Genomic DNA, 22,472 nt, shown 5'->3' on the forward strand with positions numbered 1-22,472 from the left:
TAGAGTCAAAATCTCAATAAAACATAAATACTAGCTAAACTTGATGTCTACGGTTACGTAAACCGGATATGAATCCGCCATTTTGAATTTTGGCGCAAGTATTTCCGGGGTTGTTAAACAGTTCACATCACTTCGGTGCTGTGCGTTATGTATTCCACCTGAATTCCGGCAACATCCCGCCTCCTTGTTATGATTGGCTACTTGTGTGGCCCTATCCTGCGCTATGATTGGATTATCGTTTTTCCGTTGCTCCGCAGTGCAACTGTTAGCCAATCCTATCACAGGAGGCGGGGTTTGTCGGAATATGGGTAGGGATTAAAGTTGCTGAAGTAAGAAGTAACCGGCCCTGGTGTTTACACATCTTTGTGGGTTTATTTTAAATAAATAAATTGCAATGTCTCGGGGTTCGAGTGCGGGATTTGACCGCCACATCACCATCTTTTCTCCGGAGGGTAGACTTTATCAAGTCGGTGGGTGAATGTGTTAGCGACAGTGTGCTGAAGAAAGCGAAAGTGTGTAAATGCTCAGTCATGGACAGCAGCACTAGCGTTAGCTTAGCGTTATCTAGTGTTTTAAAGTTTTTATTTATTTCATGTCACTGTTCGAAAAGCAAGTGCAAATGTTATAATATAAAATGAGATAATTTGGAGTACGAAGATTGGAGAGAAATGTAGTTATTAAAGCATAGCAGTGCGTGGAGCAGCTAGCTCAGTTAGCTTCAGGGCTACACACACAGTAATAATGAGCTGTGGAGAAGTGTGTGATTTATAATTAAATATAATTAATGTATAATGGAATATTAGACAGAGACAAGTTCAGCTGTGGCACATCATTTTATTATCAGTGAACTATTCCCTGACTGTTCACACACAGTTTCTCACAGTGACACTTCTGCACTTATTATAATATTCACTAATAAATCTCATTAATATTCATAATCATCATCTTTATGTAAATATGCTACTAATTATTAGAGATTTTTTATTAGAGAGTGTTTATGTGATTCACTTTCCATCAGCTGCCTCTTTTCCTCTGTGTCGTCAGTAATGGATGGAACTTGATCATGATTTTGAATTAATTTCTTTTTCTTCCCAGAGTACGCCTTCAAGGCCATTAATCAGGGAGGACTGACGTCAGTAGCGGTGCGGGGGAAAGACTGCGCCGTCGTCGTCACTCAGAAAAAAGTTCCTGTATGAAGATCTAACACAACAGAGCTCTCTCTCTCTCTCCATCTCTCCCTCTCTCTCTCTCGCTCTCTCTCTCTGTCCATCACTGTCTCTGTATCTCTGTATCTCTCTCTCTCTCTCGCTTTCTCTCTCTCTATCTCTCTCTCTCTCTCGCTCTCTCTGTCTCTCTCACTCTCTCGCTTTCTCTCTCTCTCTGTCCATCACTGTCTCTGTATCTCTCTCTCTCTCTCGCTTTCTCTCTCTCTATCTCTCTCTCTCGCTTTCTCTCTCTATCTCTCTCTCTCGCTCTCTCTCTCTCTCACACTCTCTCGCTTTCTCTCTCTCTCTCTGTCCATCACTGTCTTTGTATCTCTCGCTCTCTCTCTATCGCTCTCTCTCTCTCTGTCCATCACTGTCTCTGTATCTCTCTCTCTCGCTTTCTCTCTCTCTCTCTCTCTCTCTCTCTATCGCTCTCTCTCTCTCTCTGTCCATCACTGTCTCCGTATCTCTCTCTCTCGCTTTCTCTCTCTCTCTCACTCTCTCGCTTTCTCTCTCTCTCTCTCTCTCTCTCTCACTCTCTCGCTTTCTCTCTCTCTCTCTGTCCATCACTGTCTTTGTATCTATCGCTCTCTCTCTCTCTCTGTCCATCACTGTCTCTGTATCTCTCTCTCGCTTTCTCTCTCTCTCACTCTCTCGCTTTCTCTCTCTCTCTGTCCATCACTGTCTTTGTATCTCTCGCTATCTCTCTATCGCTCTCTCTATCTCTCTCTCTGTCTCTCTGTACATCACTGTCTCTCTCTCGCTCTCTCTCTCTCTGTCCATCACTGTCTCTGTTTCTGTCTCTCTGTCTCTCTCTCTCAGTTTTCAGTTGTCAAGTTGTTTATTGCCGTGACAAATAATTGTACATTTGTATTGCCAAAGCAGGTACAAAGGAAGCGTAGAGTAAAAACAGGAGAAATAAAATAAAAAGACAAAACAAATCAAAATAAAATAGTAATAGATTAAAATAAAATAAAATTTTTCTCTGTCTCTCTCTCTCTCTCTCTCTCTCTCTCCAGACTGAAGCACAGACACATCAGGGCACAGTAACACATGTAGAGCATTGCTGATTTAGTATAAGAATTGTTTAAATAAATGTTATAAATGTAAAGCACACTGGTGTTATTGCGCTCATTAGAAGGTAAAGTAAGAGTTCAGTAAACGATTTCACTCGGAGATCAGCAAAGAACAATCACTTTGCCAGGTTTAAAAAAAAAAAAGTGTCAGTGAGTCGTTTGGGATTCGAAAGAGTCGACTCTTCCTGATGAGCTGAGTCAAATGATCTGACTCACTGAACAGAGCTGGAGCTCAGCACTCAGTGGTTTTCTCCCTTCTCGCTCTTTTTAGGACAAACTACTGGACTCCTCCACCGTCACCCACTTATTCAGAATAACAGAGAACATCGGCTGTGTGATGACCGGCATGACAGGTGAGCGCTTTACTGCCGAGTTTACGCCTTCTCGCCAAGATGAGAACAGGAAGTAGCTTGTTTCAGTGACATTTCACAGCGTTAAGTCTAACTATAAATGGATAAAAAGTGACGTTGTTCTTTAATAAATAAACAAAATTGTAATTGTTAGTAAAGTGCTGTGGTATAAGAGGAATAAAACACTCATGCTGTTTGTTTGGTTTTTTTTTGGAAAATTTTGTGTGTGTGTGTAGCTGACAGCAGGTCGCAGGTACAGCGGGCTCGCTATGAAGCTGCTAACTGGATGTATAAGTACGGATACGAGATCCCAGTGGACATGCTGTGTAAGCGGATTGCAGATATCTCTCAGGTGTACACGCAGAACGCAGAGATGAGACCGCTCGGCTGCTGTAAGTCGCGACAGAGATCGCTACACGTCACTTAAACACACCGAATGTCCTGCTATAAATTACACTTTGTGTTCAGGGTGCAAAAACTTTTGCACTGCCAGTTAGAGCGGCTTAAATTTATGTCCTCGGCTAAGCGGTGGTTTCTGTCGTGTGTCAGGTATGATCGTGGTCGGGGTGGATGAGGAATGCGGGCCGCAGGTGTATAAGTGCGACCCCGCCGGTTATTACTGCGGCTTTAAAGCCACCGCCGCCGGCGTCAAACAGACTGAAGCCACCAGCTTCCTGGAGAAGAAGGTCAAGAAGAAGTTAGACTGGACCTTCGAGCAGACCGTCGAGGTAACGGCGTCCGTCATGCGGCTGTGATGATATTATCAGAGCGAATTTATATTCTTTCATTTATTTAAAAAATCGTTCATTTTAAATATTTAATTCTTTTTCAATCTGATAGACTGCAGTCAGCTGCCTGTCCACAGTTCTGTCCATCGACTTTAAGCCTTCAGAGCTGGAAGTGGGCGTGGTCACCACAGAGGAGCCCAGGTTCAGGTGAGTCCAACGGCTCCGCCCCCAAACGCTACAGTTTACCACCTCTTAAACGTGTTGAGACTGGGTTTATAAACAGATCACTCGGAGTTAACGCTCTGAAAATGCGCATTCACAGTCCAAACATTACGTCAGGAAAGTTCCTGGTATTCAGAGTCGAGTTACGCAGATGCTTAAGTGGATTTTCTGAGCTTCACGTTCAGATTATTAGACCACTGCCTTCAAACACAAACACTCACCTTTAAACCTGAAAAATAACTTGGGTATAGAAGAAAGAAATAGTGTTTTTTTTTCTTTGCTGTCAATGTAAATACAATGCAACATAAAAGCAAGATTTAAGAAGGAATAAAAGACTATTATTCAGATTTTTAAAATCACCTGCGTGTAGTTCACGCCTCTGAGGATGCCAGAGATTTCCCGAGTACAAGAACAGCGTCTAGAGCACCGTCTTTAACACAAACACTCACCTTTAAACCTGAGAAAACATCAGGTGTCAGTGTAATATGTGTGTAACATGAAGTACCATAAAGTAAAAATATAAACGCTAATCTAGTCTCGTACTTCGCCAGTGTATCACTGCATGAGTAGAGCTAGCTTTAATTATCACATTAATTAAACAAAATGGCTTCCACACTCATTATTCAGCAGCACGTAGAATAGCACTTGATCCAGCGCACGCTCTTGTTTTACGGTTTATTTTTTTACATCGTGCTCCGAGAGTTCCTCGTGCACACACACACTCCAGGCAAAAGCAAGCAAACGCACACTTAGTGCAAAGACAGTAATGTGTTATTTCGTTGTTGTGTATTTTAATAGTGCTGTTTTGCGTGTTTTTATTTCCGTCTCAGGATTCTGTCTCAGTCTGAGATCGACGCCCATCTCGTGGCCCTGTCTGAGCGCGATTGAGAACGAAGACGTTAAACCCGTAAGAAGCACTACGTCATATCCTCAGTATTCAGGTCGCCCTCTGCCCCGCTCTCTGCTGTTTATTTCGCTTTCTCCTGCAACACCTCAATAAAACACAACTGTTTTGGACAATCTGTTAGTCCTGGTTTCTTTTATTGAACTGTTCTGACGCTGTTTATTGAGAACGTTTAACATGTTTCTCAGGCGACAGCGTTAAAACAGCAATAAATCTTCCCAGCCTGCATTATTTATGCATTAACCATTTTTACGAAATCTGTCGCTTCCTCGTCGAGTTCTGAGGAGTGGGTTATTGCAGCAACACGCGACTTCCTGTGTGAGTTTCCTCACCGCTGTACATTAAACGCTATACAGAGTGGATTCTTCTCTCCAGCCTGCTTTCATTAAAGTGCATTTCGAGACGAGGTTAAAGCTGAGTTTCGCTTAAACCTTCTTCTTCACCACGACACCCGAGTGTCAGGATTTTATCAGAAACAATTTCTGATAAACAATATTTTGGAAAAACAGTATTTTCCATCACTGCGTCTGTGTGTTTATCACTCGCTCTGCATCTGCACTTCATTCTCTCCTGTGCTGTGTGGAACACTGCAGTTTCCCTTACATCAATCTTACATCAATCTTACATCAATAAACAGGCTGTCTGTCTCCCCGGCTGTCTGTCTCCCCGGCTGTCTGTCTGTCTCCCCGGCTGTCTGTCTGTCTCCCCGGCTGTCTGTCTCCCCGGCTGTCTGTCTCCCCGGCTGTCTGTCTCCCCGGCTGTCTGTCTCCCCGGCTGTCTGTCTCTCTGTCTGACTGTAGCGTGTTTTTCTGTCTCGTGTTCTCCCGCCTGTCTCTCTCTCCGTATCTCTCTGCTGGTCTGCACTAGTACCATGTGATTTGTACGAAGACATTTCTTCGAAACACAATACCTATCGCCATATCTAGGTTTTAATTATTAAAAGTAATTAATAATAAAAATGCTGCTTCTGTTCAGTTTCTCATTATAAAAATATAAAAAGATTATAAAAAAGATATTGTGGTATCTCAGATTTGTGTATATACCTTTTGTGTATCTGTCTATCTGCAGGAGTAATAATAAAATTAATAAATAGATGCAAAAAATTAAACCACAAATGAAAATAAAGCAAGAAAACTAAATGACTGCCTGTCTGTCTCCCTGCCTGTCTGTCTCCCTGCCTGTCTGTCTCTCTGCCTGTCTCTCTGTTTGTCTTTCTGCCTGTCTGTCTCTCTGCCTGTCTGCCTGTCTCTCTGTCTGTCTTTCTGCCTGTCTCTCTGTCTGTCTTTCTGCCTGTCTCTCTGTTTGTCTTGCTGCCTGTCTGTCTCTCTGTCCATCTGTCTCTCTGTCCATCTGTCTCTCTGTCTGTCTGTCTGTCTGTCTCTCTGCCTGTCTCTCTCTGTCTCTCTGTCCATCTGTTTATCCATCTGTCTGTCTCTCTGCCTGTCTGTCTCTCTCTGTCTGTCTGTGTCTCTGTTTCTGTCAGAAGGATTTTATGAGCGTTCTCACATTTCCCTTGAGATGTAAATGAAACGTTTGCCACGTGTCCCCTCCGATTTTTCCCCGTATTTGCATAGAGATGACGGTCCGGTCTCGGGGTTAATAAATGAAATGTGATAAATCCCCGAAGAAAAAAATTAAACAGAGAGAAAGAAAGAGAGAAGAAGAGAGAGTGAGAGAGAGAGAGACGGGTTTTCCGACTGATGTTTCTCGGATCAAGCTGAATCATCTGAGATTCTTGCACTTGTTATGTTAGTGTGTGTGTGTGTGTGTGTGTGTGTGTGTGTGTGTGTGTGTGTCTGTCTCCAGAGGGACAGTTCTGACTCTGTGATTTGCATGAGTGTGTGAGTTTTCTCTGGAGAGTGACGCTCGAGTCTGAGACGCAGGTACAGTCCCATGCCAATCTCTCAGGTTTGTATTTAAATCACTAAAACCACACGCGTCACCTTTCCGTCTGCGTTTACTGTAAAGGGAAGTTTAAAGAAGGCAGAGGTCACACTCGTTACGCTCATAACACACACATTAACAACAAAATCAGTGTGGGGTGTGAATGTCAGCTAACACTACATGTTTACACTTTACTGCAGTCTCACTCTGAGAGAAAGAGAGAGAGGTGTGAAATTAATCCATCCATCTGCATGGGCGTTATTTAACTTTCTACAACAGCAGCTCTGACAAGTTTATATTTAATCACAGGTTTATATTAATGCGCTCATTCTAATACGCTATCGTTTCTATAGCAACAGCTCATTCAGGGGACGTGTACAGCGACGCGCCACTGATGATAAACAGATTAAAAAATGTGTGTAATCGATGATGTAAAGTTTTCTGTAATTTATGTAACATTGATGGAAGGAGTCTCCAGTGTCAGCGCTTTGTAACAGTCAGAGGTAAAGCTGTAACTTTAAGTTTTCCGACATCTTCAGGACAGAGGAGTTTACGCTTCTTTGCGGTTTCTCGCTAACATGCGTAACAAGCTGTGTTTTTTTATTTTTTATTTATTTATTTATTTATTTTTTTGTCTTATTAACTTGAAGAGAGAGAATAAAGAGACGCAGGTGAGGTGATAACAAGAAGAAAACAATTTTATAAAGAGTATGACTCGTCGTTCTTTAATAAAAAACAAAAAAATTGTAGTCGCTGGCGAGCTGCTGTGGAATAAGGGGAATAAAACACTCGCACAGTGTTTTAAACACAGAAATCTGGGCGTAAAGGTTCAGAAATCTCAATAAACCTTTTCTGATTTCTTTTTGTGTAAAATTGAGCCTCTCATATTCATCACAGTTAATGTGTTTAAAATAAAACAGTCCATTTTAAAATGTTACCAAAAGAAAATATCTTAAATGCAGGCAGATATGTGATCGCAATAAAACAGATTAAGATGAAGCCTAATGTGAGACATTTTTACTCTTTCAAAAACACTTCTTTCATGAATTAATTAGCGAAAAAAGTCTCAAAAGTGGCTGAATAATCTCATCTCTATCATAATCTTACCTGATATCTTGCTATGAGTGTGTATATCCATCAAAAATAAGTATTGACACCCTTTACTTAATACATTTGGCTTAATAAAATGCCACTTGGACAGATTTTTGTCCAGAGCACATCTCTGCTAGTCATGCTAGCATAAAAACAAGTCATAAACCATGCTAAAGTGCTGAATCAGACACATGGCTGTCTTACGCCTCTTACACAACACTCACATCAAACTAGCAGACTGAAAGTAACTTAAATATATTCCTTATTCTTTAGCTTTTTAAAAACAGTGTTATATATTAAGCTACCTGGTGTTGCGCTGACTAGCTAAACGTAAACAGCTAAACAAGTAGCTAGCTTGGTAGTTAGCTACTATCTCTCTATAAAATACAGCAATAATAGTTTGTCAGAAAAGAAAATTTAGAAATATACAGAAGATCTGGAACACGTTAATAAATATTTGTCAACTTTTCTGTATATTTCTAAATTTTCTTTTCTGACAAACTATTATTGCTTTATTATTTTATATAGAGATAGTAGCTAACTACCAAGCTAGCTACTTGTTTAGCTAGTCAGCGCAAGAGTGACTTTAGAAAGCGGCTAAAAACATTTTCCACTTTAGCTTTTAACTATCTTTCATTTTCTTAATTTTTTACAGTATATTTTATTTTAATTTGAAATTTTATCCTACTAATACGCACTTTATTATTTTACATCATCATTTTCTTCTTCCTGTCCCTGCTACTGTTTATTTCATTATTATTATTGACTGTTTTTCTATTTTTATTATTTATTTGTTTTACTTCAGACTGTAAAGCACATTGAGCTTCATTTTAAATCCCGTGTAAATAAACCCTAAGTGTAAGAGAAATCACTTTAGATGTTTGAGGAGACGTCAGTTTACATTTCTCGCTTCTGTGACTTGTTAGCTACGCTAGCAATCCACCATATCGTGTTGTTTTCGCTAACATGACTAAGAGTTAATGGACGTTTATAGCCTCCAGTTTAGCTTGCGCACTGAGTCTGTGGAGTATCAGTGTAGCTCATGTGTATCAGCTTTTAATGCCTGACTTCCACATGGAGGCTAAAATCTTTTTTAAAATGCATCAGTGTGAGAAAACGTTGCGTCATTCATCACGTTCAGATTCGCAGAACAGAGCTGAGTGTTTTTTTTTTTCCACAAAGTGTCTCATATCTGGAATTTCAGCAGGCCGGATGACTCGGATGGGGGAATTTTTAGCGTTGCCAATCTTGAGTGTCTCATCCCCCACAGGAAATTCCAGCCTTTCTCAGCTGATTGAAGCCCAAGCACTCACGCACACACACAGACACACACACACTTACTTCTCCACAGCCATAAAAACACACACAAAAAAGCCAGACTATCTCCGGTTACAGCTCGCCCTCCTCCTCCCTCCTCCTCCACTCGCTCCAAGAAAAGAAGAAAGAGGAACAACACACTGCGCAATTACGGGGTTTTAATTTAGCAGAAAATTTTGGAATTTCCAACAGAATAAAACAGGCTACACCATATCTTTACACATTTACACATATAAAAATAAATCTGTCTATACACAATATATTACAGTTTAATACAACAGCACTGCAGGGGCGGAGCTTCAGTCCAGACACCAGGCATGCGCCGATTATCAGTTATGCGATACACCGCGATATTTAACGCACCGCATCGTCCCAGTTGTCTTCCAAGTGTCCTCATTTTGGACGTATTTACATTGGAAGGGACACGTGTCCACACGATACTATCGTAAACCATGATACATTGTTAGATAATTACGATACTAAAACCCAGGATCGGCCACGCCTAAGCAGCACATCTGCCGTCTTCTCTCTTCTTCTGTTTTCCCGTTTATTTACGATTCGGATCTTTTCTTCTTGAACATTTCCTCTTGGCGTCCATGGTCTTGCGCCTGCGTGTCTCCAGCTCAGGGTCACGATTATCTCGGTATGTCCTCCTGTAGCCTTTTATCCGGCATCTCCTCTCGCAGGACCGGAAGTTTTTTAATCATCTTCAACTCTCCGAACCACTGAACCACTTCTCTACTCCTGCCCCATCACTTTAATGTCATCGTACTGTGGAAAGGAGGGAAAACTGGAGTTAGGAAAAGTGAAAAAACATAAAGGGAATTCTCTCTGGACTCTGTTTGTCCCATAATTAATGATATCATGAAGGCTGTATGATTTTATATTAGTGCCAATAAAAGTACTGTAATCTTTAGAGTAACAGGGCTACCGTAAATACCTTATAATGCCCATGAAAAAAAATTACACACACTCACACACACCTCATCGTCGGACTGCAGCTCGTTGTCGTCGTAGTCGTAGATGTATTCATCTTCGCTGTCCTCGCTCTCGCTCTCAGGCAGATCCCGCAGGTCCTGATCCGTGACGTCGTGCAGCGCTTTCTGGATGTCGATGTTCTGGCGTCCGTGCGTGAGATGATACGCCGAGTGGCCGCCGTACGTCAAGCTGTTCACGTCAGCGCCTTTGCTGATCAGGAGCTTCACCAGCTCGAGGTTCTGCAGGTCCACGGCTAAGTGGAGAGCCGTCCTGCCGTTACACTGCTCCTGAGAATGCAAAAGACATTTACGGTTTTTGTTTATTTTATGTATTAAACATCTTTCAGCTTTATTTATTAATATTTACTGGCCGTGATAATATTAATAATATATTTATTATTAGTAGTAGTAGTATTACCTGTTCGTTGATATCTGCTCCAAATGAGATGAGGCTTTCCACCAGTGAGAGGAAACCGTGTACAGCCACCACGTGTAAGCATTTCTGACCTGCAGAAAAACAAAACACAATTTCTCACTCAGTGATAATTTCACACAATACTAAGTGAGTCATGTGTGATCTGATGAATGCATTACAGGGAAGACATCCACAGATTTTCATCTTAAGGGGTTAAAGTGAGAATGAGAGTGGCTGCTTAGATGAGTGTGAGGAAGAGCGCGAGGATGAGCGCGAGGAAGAGCATGAGGATGAGTGTGAGGATGAAGCTCACCGCTGTAGTTGGGCATCTGCAGGATGGACGGCAGATACTCCAAGCCGCTTTGCGTGAGGAGACCGAAACACGTGAGCGATCCCGTCCTGCAGGCGATGTGCAGAGCCGTGTTGCCGTTGTTGTCCACCAGCATGGGGTCGCAGCCGGCTTTCAGCAGACGCTCCACCACCAGAGGCTGCTCTGTGATCACAGCCAAGTGCAGCGCCGTCTGCGGAAAGATCCGGATCTTAACGCATTTCCTTCAATTTTAGCACAAAAAAAAAACAGCTGAGCCTGTTTAGAGTGTTGTACCTGTCTCTGGTAGTTCTGTTTGTTCAGGAACGGGTGCCTGACGGACATTTCGATCATTTTCAGTGCCATGTCTTGGGCCTCATGAATGATAGCCAGATGCAAATACCTGTGAGAAAGAAAAAAGGAACAATTAGTGACGGTAAAAATGGAATTTAATGTTAAACGCTCGCTGTGCTGCACACGGCTCACTGGGGAAAAACAAGCAGTGACTTTTTTTTCTCTCTGCAGGCAGTGGTGTTTTTCCTAGAAGGGCCTTACTGGCAGACAGCCCGGGACTTTCCACACACACACACTTATGCAAGCGCGCGCACACACACACACACACGCACTGAGCCAAAGTACAAAACACTGTATAGTGAACAATCCTTCCTGCAGAGCAAGAACTAAACCTAAACACATAACATGCATTTATTTCATATCTATTACATGATATTTGCTTTCTGTATTATTAACAGCTTCAGCCTGCTAATTACTGCAATCAGCACAAATAAACAGATTAAACACTGCTGCACACCAAAAACAAACCCTCTGCACTGCATTAACACTTAGTGTGCACTCAGACATGCTGAATGAACAACTACACTCTGTATTTAACCCTTAAATTTAACCCTTCCAGTATTTAACACTTACACTTTCTTCTTAACACTTACACTGTATTTAACACTTACACTCTGTACTTAACACTTACACTGTATTTAACACTTACACTCTGTACTTAACACTTACAGTATTTAACCCTTAACACATGCAGTATTTAACACTTAACACATGCAGTATTTAACACGTAACACATGCAGTATTTAACCCTTACACTCTTTGCCCTGACCGACCTGCATGTTTTCTTTAGGTGTTTAATTCAATACTAAGGATTTAGTTCCACTCTAACTGCACATTTTGTGTTCATCTGTTGTGTCTGAACACACTGGAGTGTTTATTCACTGACATGCTCTTTATTAAACATTAAATACTGAAATAAAGCCTAGTGTTGAATCCGTGACTGTGTTTTTTCTCGGATTGGATTTAAGGTGCAGCTTTTCTGAGCGCGAGATTACACTCCTGGCTGCACACATGCAGTGTTTCATTAGCGCTTAAAGGTTTTAAATGAACACTTCTGACGCTGAATAAACTCCTACACTCACGCAAACACCGCGTGTAGGTGTAAACTCCACGCTTTCACGCGCTCTAATCAACACCGTGAGCTTTAATTCCACACCTGAGGTGTTTATTCCGCTGTGCGCGCGCACGGTGTCGGTGTAGCGTTAATCCCTGAGCAGCACACACTCTGACCGGGTGTTAAAGTGCACAAAAAATATTAAATGTATAAGTAAAGGGTCACCACGCACGTGTCTCCGTCTTCCGTGATCTCGGTCCTCCAGCGCTCCTCGTGCGCTCCGTCTACACTCAGCCTCGCGAACTCGGCGGTCACGGGCCCCTCGCGCGCGCTGCAGTAATCCTCCGTGTCGTCCTCGCGCAGGGAGTCCAGCCCGCTGTCCAGGCGCTCGTCTATCACCGTCCCCGCTTTGTGCGCGCGCCCTTCCGAACCGTAATCCATCGGGCTCGTGCTGGTGATGTTCCGATAAAGAGCCGTGTTAATAGAGTGTGTGTGAGAGAGAGTGTGTGTGTATGTGTGTGTGTATGTGTGAAGTGAAGTGTGAGCTGATCTGAGCCGATCCGCTCGGGTGGAGGAGTGTTTAATCTCCTCGTGCGCAGAGGAGGAGCTCCGGTGCGGGTGGGGGATTTCCAACACCAGCCTGCAGAGAATTTATTCATGGCCTCGCTTCATTCCTGTTCTAAACACCTCCCCTCGTGCACTTCCCCTCGGTTAAGTAACAAAAAGTAAGGGTTGTAGATAGATAGATAGATAGATAGATAAGGTCTTTGTCAGAATATCAGCATGTGCATCCAGACCCACACTGTAATGCAGCTTTAGATGAACAATCTTCAAAAAACAAGAGCGGTTTACCCAGAAGGCATTGCTGCAATGTCCTACTCCCTATTCCCTACTCCCTACACCCTACTCCCTATTCCCTACAGCACTGTAAATGCAGCCTTATATAAAAAAAGGAATGCAATTTACCCAGAAGGCATTGCTGCAATCTGATGTCCAGTAACCTCTGCTGTATTACAGGCCAGTCGTGTTACTTTATCAGCTCGAGCTGCAGTTACCTCCGAGCGGTTCTCCCTTTTTGCTGACTTCGGACACGTCGGATATTGCTGCGTGTGTAAACAGCTCGTATGTTCCACACTGAAACGACGTTCTAAATCCCAGTCGCTGGTCACTGAGTCACTCACACGTAAACACTCACACGTAAACACACATAAACACTCACACGTAAACACTCACTCATAAACACTCACACGTAAACACTCACACGTAAACACTCACACGTAAACACACATAAACACTCACACGTAAACACTCACTCATAAACACACATAAACACTCACATATAAACACTCACACGTAAACACTCACACGTAAATACTCACTCGTAAACACTCACACGTAAACACTCACACGTAAACACTCACTCGTAAACACTCACACGTAAACACTCACTCGTAAACACTCACATGTAAACACTCACATGTAAACACTCACTCGTAAACACTCACACGTAAACACGCACACGTAAACACGCACACGGTGGAGTCCAGAAGAAATAAATTGCCTTGTTGCTTTAGCTGTGGGAGGAAACCTGGGAGTCTGTGAGCTTGTGTATGTGGAAGAGGGCAGATAGCGCTTTCCTCTGAGTGTGTGTGTGTGTGTGTGTGTGTGTGTGTGTGTGAGAGAGAGACGCAGTATGAGCAGCGGTTTGAACAGACGCATTCAGAGTGAGGATGTGGTCACTCCGGGGTCCACAATGTAAATTTAAAGCCCTTTTTAACTGCAAAGAAGCGAACAGCGCAGTAATCACCATGGCAACAACAGAAACGTGTCTTTTCTACAACTTCAGTGATTCTGCTGTAAAAAGTTGATGTTTTCAGCTGAGAGCATTTAGCCAGGGGACTGACGCAAACAAACGAATATCAGCATCAGCATGTGCATCCAGACCCACGCTGTAATGCAGCTTTAGATGAAAAATCTCTAAAAAAACAAGTGCAGTTTACCCAGAAGGCATTGCTGCGATGCCCCACTCCCTATTCCCTACTCCCTACACCCTTTTCTCTGCTCCCTACTCCCTATGAATATGAAAGTGCATTATGGGTATTCCCTACCAGCCAGTGTGCAACTTTCGTGCCTGTACCTACAGCAGTGCATTGTGGGATTTCCTGAGTGGATATTCCTAATTACCCTAGAATTTTTGCAAATTTATTATTATTTTTTTACAAAACTCCCCAAATTGTGTACTAACTAGTGTCTAGGACATGATTTTCCAACATAGTTTCCATTTCCAAATTGTAGATGAAGTTGTTTAAAACTGTAAAGAGTCCAAAAATGTGAAAATATTTTTGGACTTTGAAACTATTTGGTTGAGTTTGTGTTTTATTCCTCTGACACATCGAGAGCTCACGGATCTGCGCTACTTTATTCCGCTAGCTAGTGAGGAGTGTAGCTAATTAATATGCTAGTTAGCTAGTTATTCAGTTGTTACAGCATATACACAGTTTACAGGATATATAAACACAATGCTTCAGGTATATTGTTATTTTATTATTTAGCACTGTAGTGAGTTAGCATGCTAGATTAATCATGAGCTAATACTAATAATCACTTGATCAAGGATATTATTCAAATTATATTTTCTTAGTTAGCAGCTTAGTTTGTAGTTGGTTAGGACTAAAGTTTTATGTTCGACTGAGTTTGAGTGCTGCAGCTAGAGATCAGGACGGAAAGCACTTCCTGGTGTGAGGGAAAGTCAGTGAGGGTGTTGCTGAAAACGTTTTTGTAACAGCATTCTGGGACTTTGGGGAAATTTTTTTCTGTTCATCACAGCAGGCTGCACAGTTAGCGCTACTAATACTGCAATCAGAGAGAAAACATTCCCCAAAATCCACTAACACTTGGGAAATAATGTCTTACACGCCCGTGCTTGTTACACATCTCAGTCATGATGCAAAACTTTCTAAGAAAAGGAAGATATGAGTATACATTTTTGCAGCATTGTGCAATCTGTTGAGGCAAAAAAAAAATCTTAAAAGAAAAAAAAAAAAAACAAAATACAAGACTGCACTGTTAAAAGGGCTGCAGGAGAAGAAGGAGGCTGTAGTGAAGAGCGGATTTTCCCCAGAGAAATGTCTGTTTAACAAACGCCACTAATCCTGCAGTGTGGGAAACTCCGCTGTGTGCGTGTGTGTGTGCATATGTGTGTGTGTGTGTTTAAGCATGTGTTAAGAGTGGATTGTTTCTAAGGAAATACAAGGGAGCCGTTTGCACAAGTACAGCGGTGAGACAGCAGTGTGTGTACACACCAGGGCAAATCCTGCAAAACACACACGTGCAACAGCTTTAATAAATTTACACCATCTGAGAGATTTGCACTGGAAAGTTCATCTGCAGCAGAGACACAAACGGTTACAAAACAGATTCAAAGCTTCCCCAAAACAAAAGCAGACCTAAAATGTGTGAAAATACGTCGCACGTAGAGGAACACCACAACAATGATGTTGCAGAACTACAGAAGAAAAAAGAACCCCACATCATGATGTTCAGTTTGTCCAGCTAAATGCACGTCACATTTAAGATAAGATCTCACCAGGTCCAATTATCTGCTGATTCTTTTTTAAAGGAGCGCCGTGTCCACCTTTCCTGCACACTTCAGGTCCATACTCAGAGTCGACGACTCCAAAGTCCAAATGTTGTGTCTGTGTTTACGTGAGGAAAGTTCCTGGTATTCAGAGTCGGCTTACGCAGCTGCTTCAGTGGATTTTCTGATCTCACCTGCGTGTCGTTCACGCCTCCGAGCAACACTGCCAGAATTTTCTTGTTTTTTATTCTTGTATTTATTTTTTTCTATCGTTCGCTGACATTTACACCTTCAGCAAAACTTAATGAAGCCACGAGACACCAAACCTGAGATCATGAAATCGTAGCGTGTGTGCAGGATGCAGGAGATTTTATCACGCTATTCCTTTCCTTTTTTGATTTATTAAATGAATAAAATAAAGTCTTTCTTTACTCTCCTGTAAAGAAAACCTGCTCACGGTTTGAAGGATAATCTGACCAAGCACAAAAACTTTAACTAACGTTAGCATTGATGATGCGTAGCTAGATAGTATGAAGGTAATTGATGGATAGCTGTGTAAGTATTATGTAATATTTTGCACATTTCAGTTCATTTCCATTAATCGCTTTACAAAATGAAAAAAACTGTAGTGAGGTGAAAGAGTTAGTAAAAAGTTTATCACTGAGAGCATCCTTCTTGCTAACATTAGCTAACTAGAGTTGATTAAGAGCTGAATTAACGTTTGCAGTGAGAATGGTGAGGGTTTGTTGTTTCGGGGTTAAATGTTCAGTACAGTGAGGTGATTCTCAGACTGAGATGCTGGGAGAAGCTGTTTCAAGCTGTTTCTTCAATTCCACTGCAGTTTTTTTGAAACTCTTCTGATTAACGCAGCGTTGTTGTTATTATAGCAGAAATAAAGTTATCCAGCGAAGGCTACTTCCAGCAGCAGAAACCCAGACGTATGAAAAACTCACTTTACTTGAAATTGAAAAAGACAAGCGGCTCAGTGACTTGAGGTTTAACGCAAAGCGATGCACTACAAGCCTCCAGGTGGCTTGATACTAAGGTTTGTATGATTTTGATGATTTTGTGAGCACCACTCTCTCTTTGCAGCCGATTGAAATCATAATAAAGAGATAAAAATCTACAAAACAGCAACGCCGTGTTGTAAACAGCGCTGCATTCTGAGTGTGCAAGTACGCACTTGTAGCATTTTAACTGTCAATCAGAGAACTGAAAGCTCACTCTGTTAGGAGGAAGAAACGTGAAACTAAAAAAACATCTAAAAACAAATGTAAAAATTGCTGATAAAGTGCAAGCACATTTTGCAAATTCATGAAGAGGATTTTTCAGAAGCACACGAGTGCATGACTGAGAAGAAGTGCACTAACATCGGCTCTGTCCTGATTTTACATAACAGAACTGAAAGTGCACTTTGATGAGGAAGTCGTTTCTCCGTGGATCTGATGCAGGGTGTTTTGAGTGAAATGTCCCGGCTGGGCGTTACAGGACGTCCTGAGCTCGCACATGAAATCCTGGAAGCATAACGACAGAAAGTCTGGGCTTCGGTCCATCCGCGTGTTTACAGCTCTGCGCTGGGGAAACTGTGGAATGACCAGTTTCTCAACTCTCTTCCTCTTTCTGTCAGGACGACAACACACACACACACACACACACTGTCTTCAGTTTGCTTCCTTAAAGCTGGTGGATAAGCTCTGACTGCGTCTCGCAGTGTTATTATTACCAGAGACGAACGTTTTCCTGCTGAACCGTGGTGCTGCATGTTTATATTAATTTAATTAAATCTATTAATTTAAGGAGCTAAATGCTGTACACGTTCACGACGACACAATTCTGTCTAGCATAGCACTTTTAAATAGTCTAACGCTAATTCACATGACAATCCGTCATTCCGGTGAATTTTGTGCACATTAACGTTAGCTAGAGCTAACTCAATGCAACAGAGCTAGCTAAGCTAACTAAACTCTGCTCTTGCTAGCTTTCTGTAAGCCGTTATCATTTGCATTTAGAAGACCAGTAGTAATTTTTATTCATATTTTCCTTTCCTTATTGCTTAGACTGTTTGACTGAGCTCAGTATATATGCTGTATATCCTGCGGTATGTGTCTCGCTAGCACTGCAGAGTAACGCTGCTGAACGTTAGCTAACATTAGCTAGCTATTAGCTTGTGATGAACTGTTGTTGATTCCCAGTCCTGATGTGCGACTCTAATTTAAGAACTTTAAGAACATCAGTATTCAGTAGTTTTGTCTGGAGGCTCCATTCTATAGCTGAATTTATTACCCTTTCTCTGTAATTGTTTTTTTTTTATTTATTAATTTATTTTAATTATATTTCCCTGCTGAGTCAGAGTGAGTGTTCAGTACAGGTGAGCAATAAGAGAATCATGGATGCGGACTTTCCCAAAGCCTCGCCTGAACGTGACTCAGAATTATGTGACTAATGACATTCCTGTGCGATTCGGCTTTATTACAACAACGCGGGAACGCTAAACAATTCAGTTCAGTTCAGTTCTATTTGTATAGCGCTTTTAACAATGGACATTGTCACAAAGCAGCTATACAGAAATAAATGGATTCAAAATATATTATAAATATGTGAATCGGCTAAACAACGTCTAAACCCTTAAAGCTTAGATCTGTTTTAAACTTACGCTCTGGCCTCTGAAACCCGTTAACAGAAATATGATTATTTTATGATTGTGATTATACTTTACTAGAAGTTTAATACCTATTTAAGGATTGAATAATGTACAAAACAATAAAAAGTGAGTAAATACATCCCTAAGTAGATTTTTAAGTAGAAAGTACACGTTTTCTCTCTTAGCACTTTTGTATGTTTTTGAGTTTGTGTCACTGTGTTGTGTAACGGTGCCTTTGTTTTTTTCTATTGTTGAACTTTTTTAACTTGTCGTTTTTTTCCTTCCAGGTTCATGTTGTGTTTCTGCAAGCAGAGACTCACTTGGTTAAATTAAAGCTTAAATAGAAATGAATAAATGATCAGAGAAACTGAAGCAGAGGAACCTGACATTTCATCCACAATCATTTTTCTTTCCTCTGTAGGAAACGTTCCCTGAAAGGTCACACACTGAAAAGAAGGATATAAGGATATCTGCCTTCCTCTAAACACGGGCTTTTTACACTGGGGAAAATACGCAGCATTGTCACCTATGAATAGGTGTTCAGAGTGTCAGGTGTGATCGGTTTCACTGTTCAGGTGTTTCAGGTGTTTCTCTGCATAAGGGGAATCCTCCGGCATTCCAAATCACATGACTCACAGAGAAAAGTAGGTCTTTGGAATGTAGGTCCTATATAATGCACCTGTAGGGGAGTATTGATGCTAAAACACACACACTCTGTACGTTAAATAATAGTGAAATAATGAAATACCAAGAGACATGGACATGTGGGCGGAGCTACAAATAGAACGCACTGATTGGTCAAACTCAATGATCACAGAATCATCTTGATAATGTAAATAAATATCTCATGATGTTCAGTTGTGTAGTGACTGTCTAGTAAAGTTTCTTTCCTTTTCTGGAGGAACCATGATGCAAAATATCACCATTTCATCCCACACTTTAATGTTTCAGATATATTTTGCCACTTGTTGCTGATATTTTGTGATTAGTGACTGCTGTGACGTGACGTGATATCAGAGGTGAGGGCTCTAATATCTAACAGCTCGACAGTGAAACTGTTAGTGTTGAGAAATGCATTTTATCACAAGGTCACATCGATGGTGTAATAAGAGTGATGTGAGACAAAATATTACACACACACACACACACGCTTACAGACAGATCAACAGCTGCGTTCATGACTTCAATTTTTTTTTTAAATGTCTGTAATGCTCGACTGTGTTCATGTCGTGTTTCCTCCGAATATCAAACAAACAGAAAAGTTTTTCAAACAAAAAAACTCCATTAAATTTAAGATTCTGTTCTTTTGTGTAATTTGTAGTCGGATTGGACAGTGTGTGTTTATTCTATCTATTTTTACTTTCTCATTTCTTCCAAAGATGTTTTTTACGGAAAAAATGATATAGCGTAATGATGATAGATTCAGAATCGTAAATAACTTCCTGTTCACTATGAGTGCTCACTACATAGGGCATATAATATCTCATCTAGGTTCACTCTATCTAGTGCACTACATGGATAAAAGAAGATCATTCGAGATTCAGTCACGAGAAAAGGTCCAACTCTTTTACATTGTTGTTGTAGTTTAATCTCATCACTGGATATTTTTAATAAGAATAAAGTATTAGCCCCCTAGCCTTCCTAAACATCTGAACCTTGTGGAGGTGCAGTCTCTGTGGCCTCCTTAAGTTTTGACTCCAGACGCCTTGCAGTGCATTATGGGTAATACACACTGTCCCTCAATCGCTGCATGAATAAACAAACATAAACACCATGAAGAAGTTTGGGATTCTGTGTTTAGGTGTTTGTAATAGATGTAAAATGGATGAAATTGTAATAACTAATCACGTGTGGTGTATATGACACTATACTTCTCTCGGCTGTGTGTTTATGTGGTCAGGTTACTTTATGTGGTCAGGTTACAGGTTACAATCCTTAGGAACAGAACGGAGTTATCACTTACAGTAAGTACCAGCTTTAAACACCAGAAAATCTGTCATCGTCACACTGACCTAATTTCTACTGTAGCAGTGTAACACAATCTGCAGGTGAAGACAGTGACACAATCACATCAGGTATTTCCGTTAAGCTCACTGCACACACACACACACACACACACACACACACACACACACACACACACACACACACACACACACTGCACCTTCTTTACTCACTGATCAGGACTCCAGTTATAATGCAATAACACCCTCTGCTGGAGAACCGGCTCAAACACACACACACACACACACACACACACACATATATAAGATTTTATTTGGCTTCTACTGGAACAGAAACTAAAAATATTAAGGTACAAAGAATTTATTTTTTAACTTCCTTGTTCTGTTTGTCATTGCAAATATATTTAGCAGTGATATAATGAAATCTGGAAGTATAAAAATATTTTTTTTAAATGCAAAAATGTATTTAAAATAATAATAAAAACTGGAGATATGGCTGAATAGATGTGATTATTAATTCAACAAAGAAATGAAGGTGTAATAACCAGCATGTGGAAGATGTTTGGAATTAATGGGAAGAAGTTCATCTGAGTTTATAATCTTAATATTTTATAAAAGACTAAATTGTACGGAACATATGTGGGGTTCATGGAGGATAATCCAGAAAGAAGGGTTAATCATTTAACATTTTTTTAAAGTTAAATTTGGTTCAGATTGACCAAATGCTGGTTTATTATTATTCTTGTATTTTATTGATGTTGTTTTGGCTGGGTCGCCACATTCTCCATCACTGGACTGCATATTTGATTTGGCACCAGTTTTACGCCGGATGCCCTTCCTGACACAAGCCTCTCCTTTTATCCGGGCTTGGGACTGGCACTGAGAGCACACTCCCAGTGGCTGAGATGGTTTCCTGCCCAGGAATCGGACCCGGGCCCTGGTAGTGAGAGTGTGTGATCTTTAGCCACTGGACCAACCTATTCTTGTACTTTATTACTGAAATAAATGTTATATATGTAGCCATGCAAGCTGTTTGATTCCATCCATCCTCTATACTGCTTATCCTACACAGAGCCTATCCCAGAGGACTCAGGGGAACGAGGAGGAGGACGCCCTGGAGGGGGTGCCAACCCATTACAGGGCACAAACACACACAATTTAGAGATGCCAGTGAGCCTACAGCGCATGTCTTTGGACTGGGGGAGGAAACTGGAGTACCCAGAGGAAACCCCGGGAGCATGGGCAAAACATGCAAGCGCTGCACACACACAGGGCAGAGGCAGGGTTCGAACCCCCAACCCCAACAACACTAACCACTAAGCCTCTGTGCCCCCTGTCTGTTTTAATAATAATAATAATAATAATAATAATAATAATAATAATAATAATAATAATAATAATAATAATAATAATTCTCTATAGTAGACTCTCTATAGTCGACAGTGGAAGTCTGATCAATCTACTTCATGGATAAAGTTTATTGTTCTATACTCTTCATTTTTTCAGATCTGGGAATTCTATCCAACGGGCGTGTCTGATTTGGTCACGTGGCTCAGCTGGGCGTGGCTAAAGGTGGCGTAATTAAACCGCTTTGCTTAATTGGAGTGATTGGTGTGTAACCGAGCAGCAGCTAAAGTATCAGAAAGTCTTTCTACACATAAACATAAAGATGGAGAGAATGTGAAGAGAGAGGAAAGAGAAAGAAGCGGACCGCGCTAAGCTCTCAGGATTAGTTCATTTATCTGAATTGTTTATTTTATTGTTACTTCCGGTCCTGGTGGCACCTCGGCTCCTGCACACTGAGCCCAGGCAGGTGAGAGCTCTCTCCTCGCCTAGCACAGAGGCTGAAGAGCTCAGGGAGTTACAGCAGTGGAGCTAATGAGAGACTCGTGTGTTGTTGTAGGGTTTAAACTCCGCTCCTGGATGAGAGGAAAGTGCCAAAGCGGATCAGATGAGTGAGTAAAGCTGAGGCTCTTCTGCTGCTGGCCGCTGCGCCGGTGCTTCATCTCCAGCTCTGTGTTTCCAGCTCTGTGTTTCCAGCTCTTCATCTCCAGCTCTTCATCTCCAGCTCTGTGTTTCCAGCTCTTCATCTCCAGCTCTGTGTTTCCAGCTCTTCATCTTCAGCTCTTCATCTCCAGCTCTGTGTTTCCAGCTCTTCACCTCCAGCTCTGAGTTTCCAGCTCTTCATCTCCAGCTCTGTGTTTCCAGCTCTTCATCTTCAGCTCTTCATCTCCAGCTCTGTGTTTCCAGCTCTTCACCTCCAGCTCTGTGTTTCCAGCTCTTCATCTTCAGCTCTTCACTTCCAGCTCTGTGTTTCCAGCTCTGTGTTTCCAGCTCTTCACCTCCAGCTCTGTGTTTCCAGCTCTTCATCTCCAGCTCTGTGTTTCCAGCTCTTCATCTCCAGC

At 41.5% G+C, this 22,472-nt stretch overlaps 2 protein-coding genes across 2 annotated transcripts; one reads left to right on the top strand and one right to left on the bottom strand.

Annotated features, from left to right (window-relative positions):
- The first annotated feature begins 287 nt into the window (after positions 1-287).
- Positions 288-4,601, top strand: psma6a (proteasome 20S subunit alpha 6a). Its single transcript, XM_026926002.3, has 7 exons — positions 288-470; positions 1,096-1,190; positions 2,553-2,634; positions 2,868-3,023; positions 3,181-3,359; positions 3,472-3,566; positions 4,412-4,601. Exons 1-7 carry the CDS (start codon positions 395-397, stop codon positions 4,467-4,469), a joined length of 741 nt encoding a protein of 246 aa, XP_026781803.1. The 5' UTR covers positions 288-394; the 3' UTR covers positions 4,470-4,601.
- Positions 4,602-8,919: 4,318 nt separating this feature from the next.
- Positions 8,920-22,157, bottom strand: nfkbiab (nuclear factor of kappa light polypeptide gene enhancer in B-cells inhibitor, alpha b). The gene is made up of 8 exons (XM_053237785.1): positions 21,933-22,157; positions 12,941-13,075; positions 12,118-12,536; positions 10,775-10,880; positions 10,484-10,691; positions 10,174-10,262; positions 9,762-10,043; positions 8,920-9,549 (listed from the first exon to the last, which is right to left on the bottom strand). The coding sequence occupies exons 1-8, from the start codon at positions 22,155-22,157 to the stop codon at positions 9,517-9,519; spliced, it is 1,497 nt and encodes a 498-aa protein (XP_053093760.1). The 3' UTR covers positions 8,920-9,516.
- Positions 22,158-22,472: the final 315 nt, after the last annotated feature.

The sequence above is a fragment of the Pangasianodon hypophthalmus genome, chromosome 10 (genome assembly GCF_027358585.1).
Source record: "Pangasianodon hypophthalmus isolate fPanHyp1 chromosome 10, fPanHyp1.pri, whole genome shotgun sequence".
Lineage (NCBI taxonomy): Eukaryota > Metazoa > Chordata > Actinopteri > Siluriformes > Pangasiidae > Pangasianodon > Pangasianodon hypophthalmus.

Excerpts from the sequence above, each read along its gene's own strand:
- nfkbiab (XM_053237785.1), bottom strand. The coding sequence starts at position 22,157 with ATGAAGAGCTGGAAACACAGAGCTGGAGATGAAGAGCTGGAGATGAAG. Across the intron at positions 13,076-21,932 it reads CTCTCATTAGCTCCACTGCT|TGTTTACGTGTGAGTGACTC; the intron begins GTAACTCCCTGA and ends TTTACGTGTGAG. Across the intron at positions 10,692-10,774 it reads AACAGAACTACCAGAGACAG|ACGGCGCTGCACTTGGCTGT; the intron begins GTACAACACTCT and ends ATCTTTCCGCAG.
- psma6a (XM_026926002.3), top strand. The coding sequence starts at position 395 with ATGTCTCGGGGTTCGAGTGCGGGATTTGACCGCCACATCACCATCTTT. Across the intron at positions 1,191-2,552 it reads TCACTCAGAAAAAAGTTCCT|GACAAACTACTGGACTCCTC; the intron begins GTATGAAGATCT and ends CGCTCTTTTTAG. Across the intron at positions 2,635-2,867 it reads TGTGATGACCGGCATGACAG|CTGACAGCAGGTCGCAGGTA; the intron begins GTGAGCGCTTTA and ends GTGTGTGTGTAG.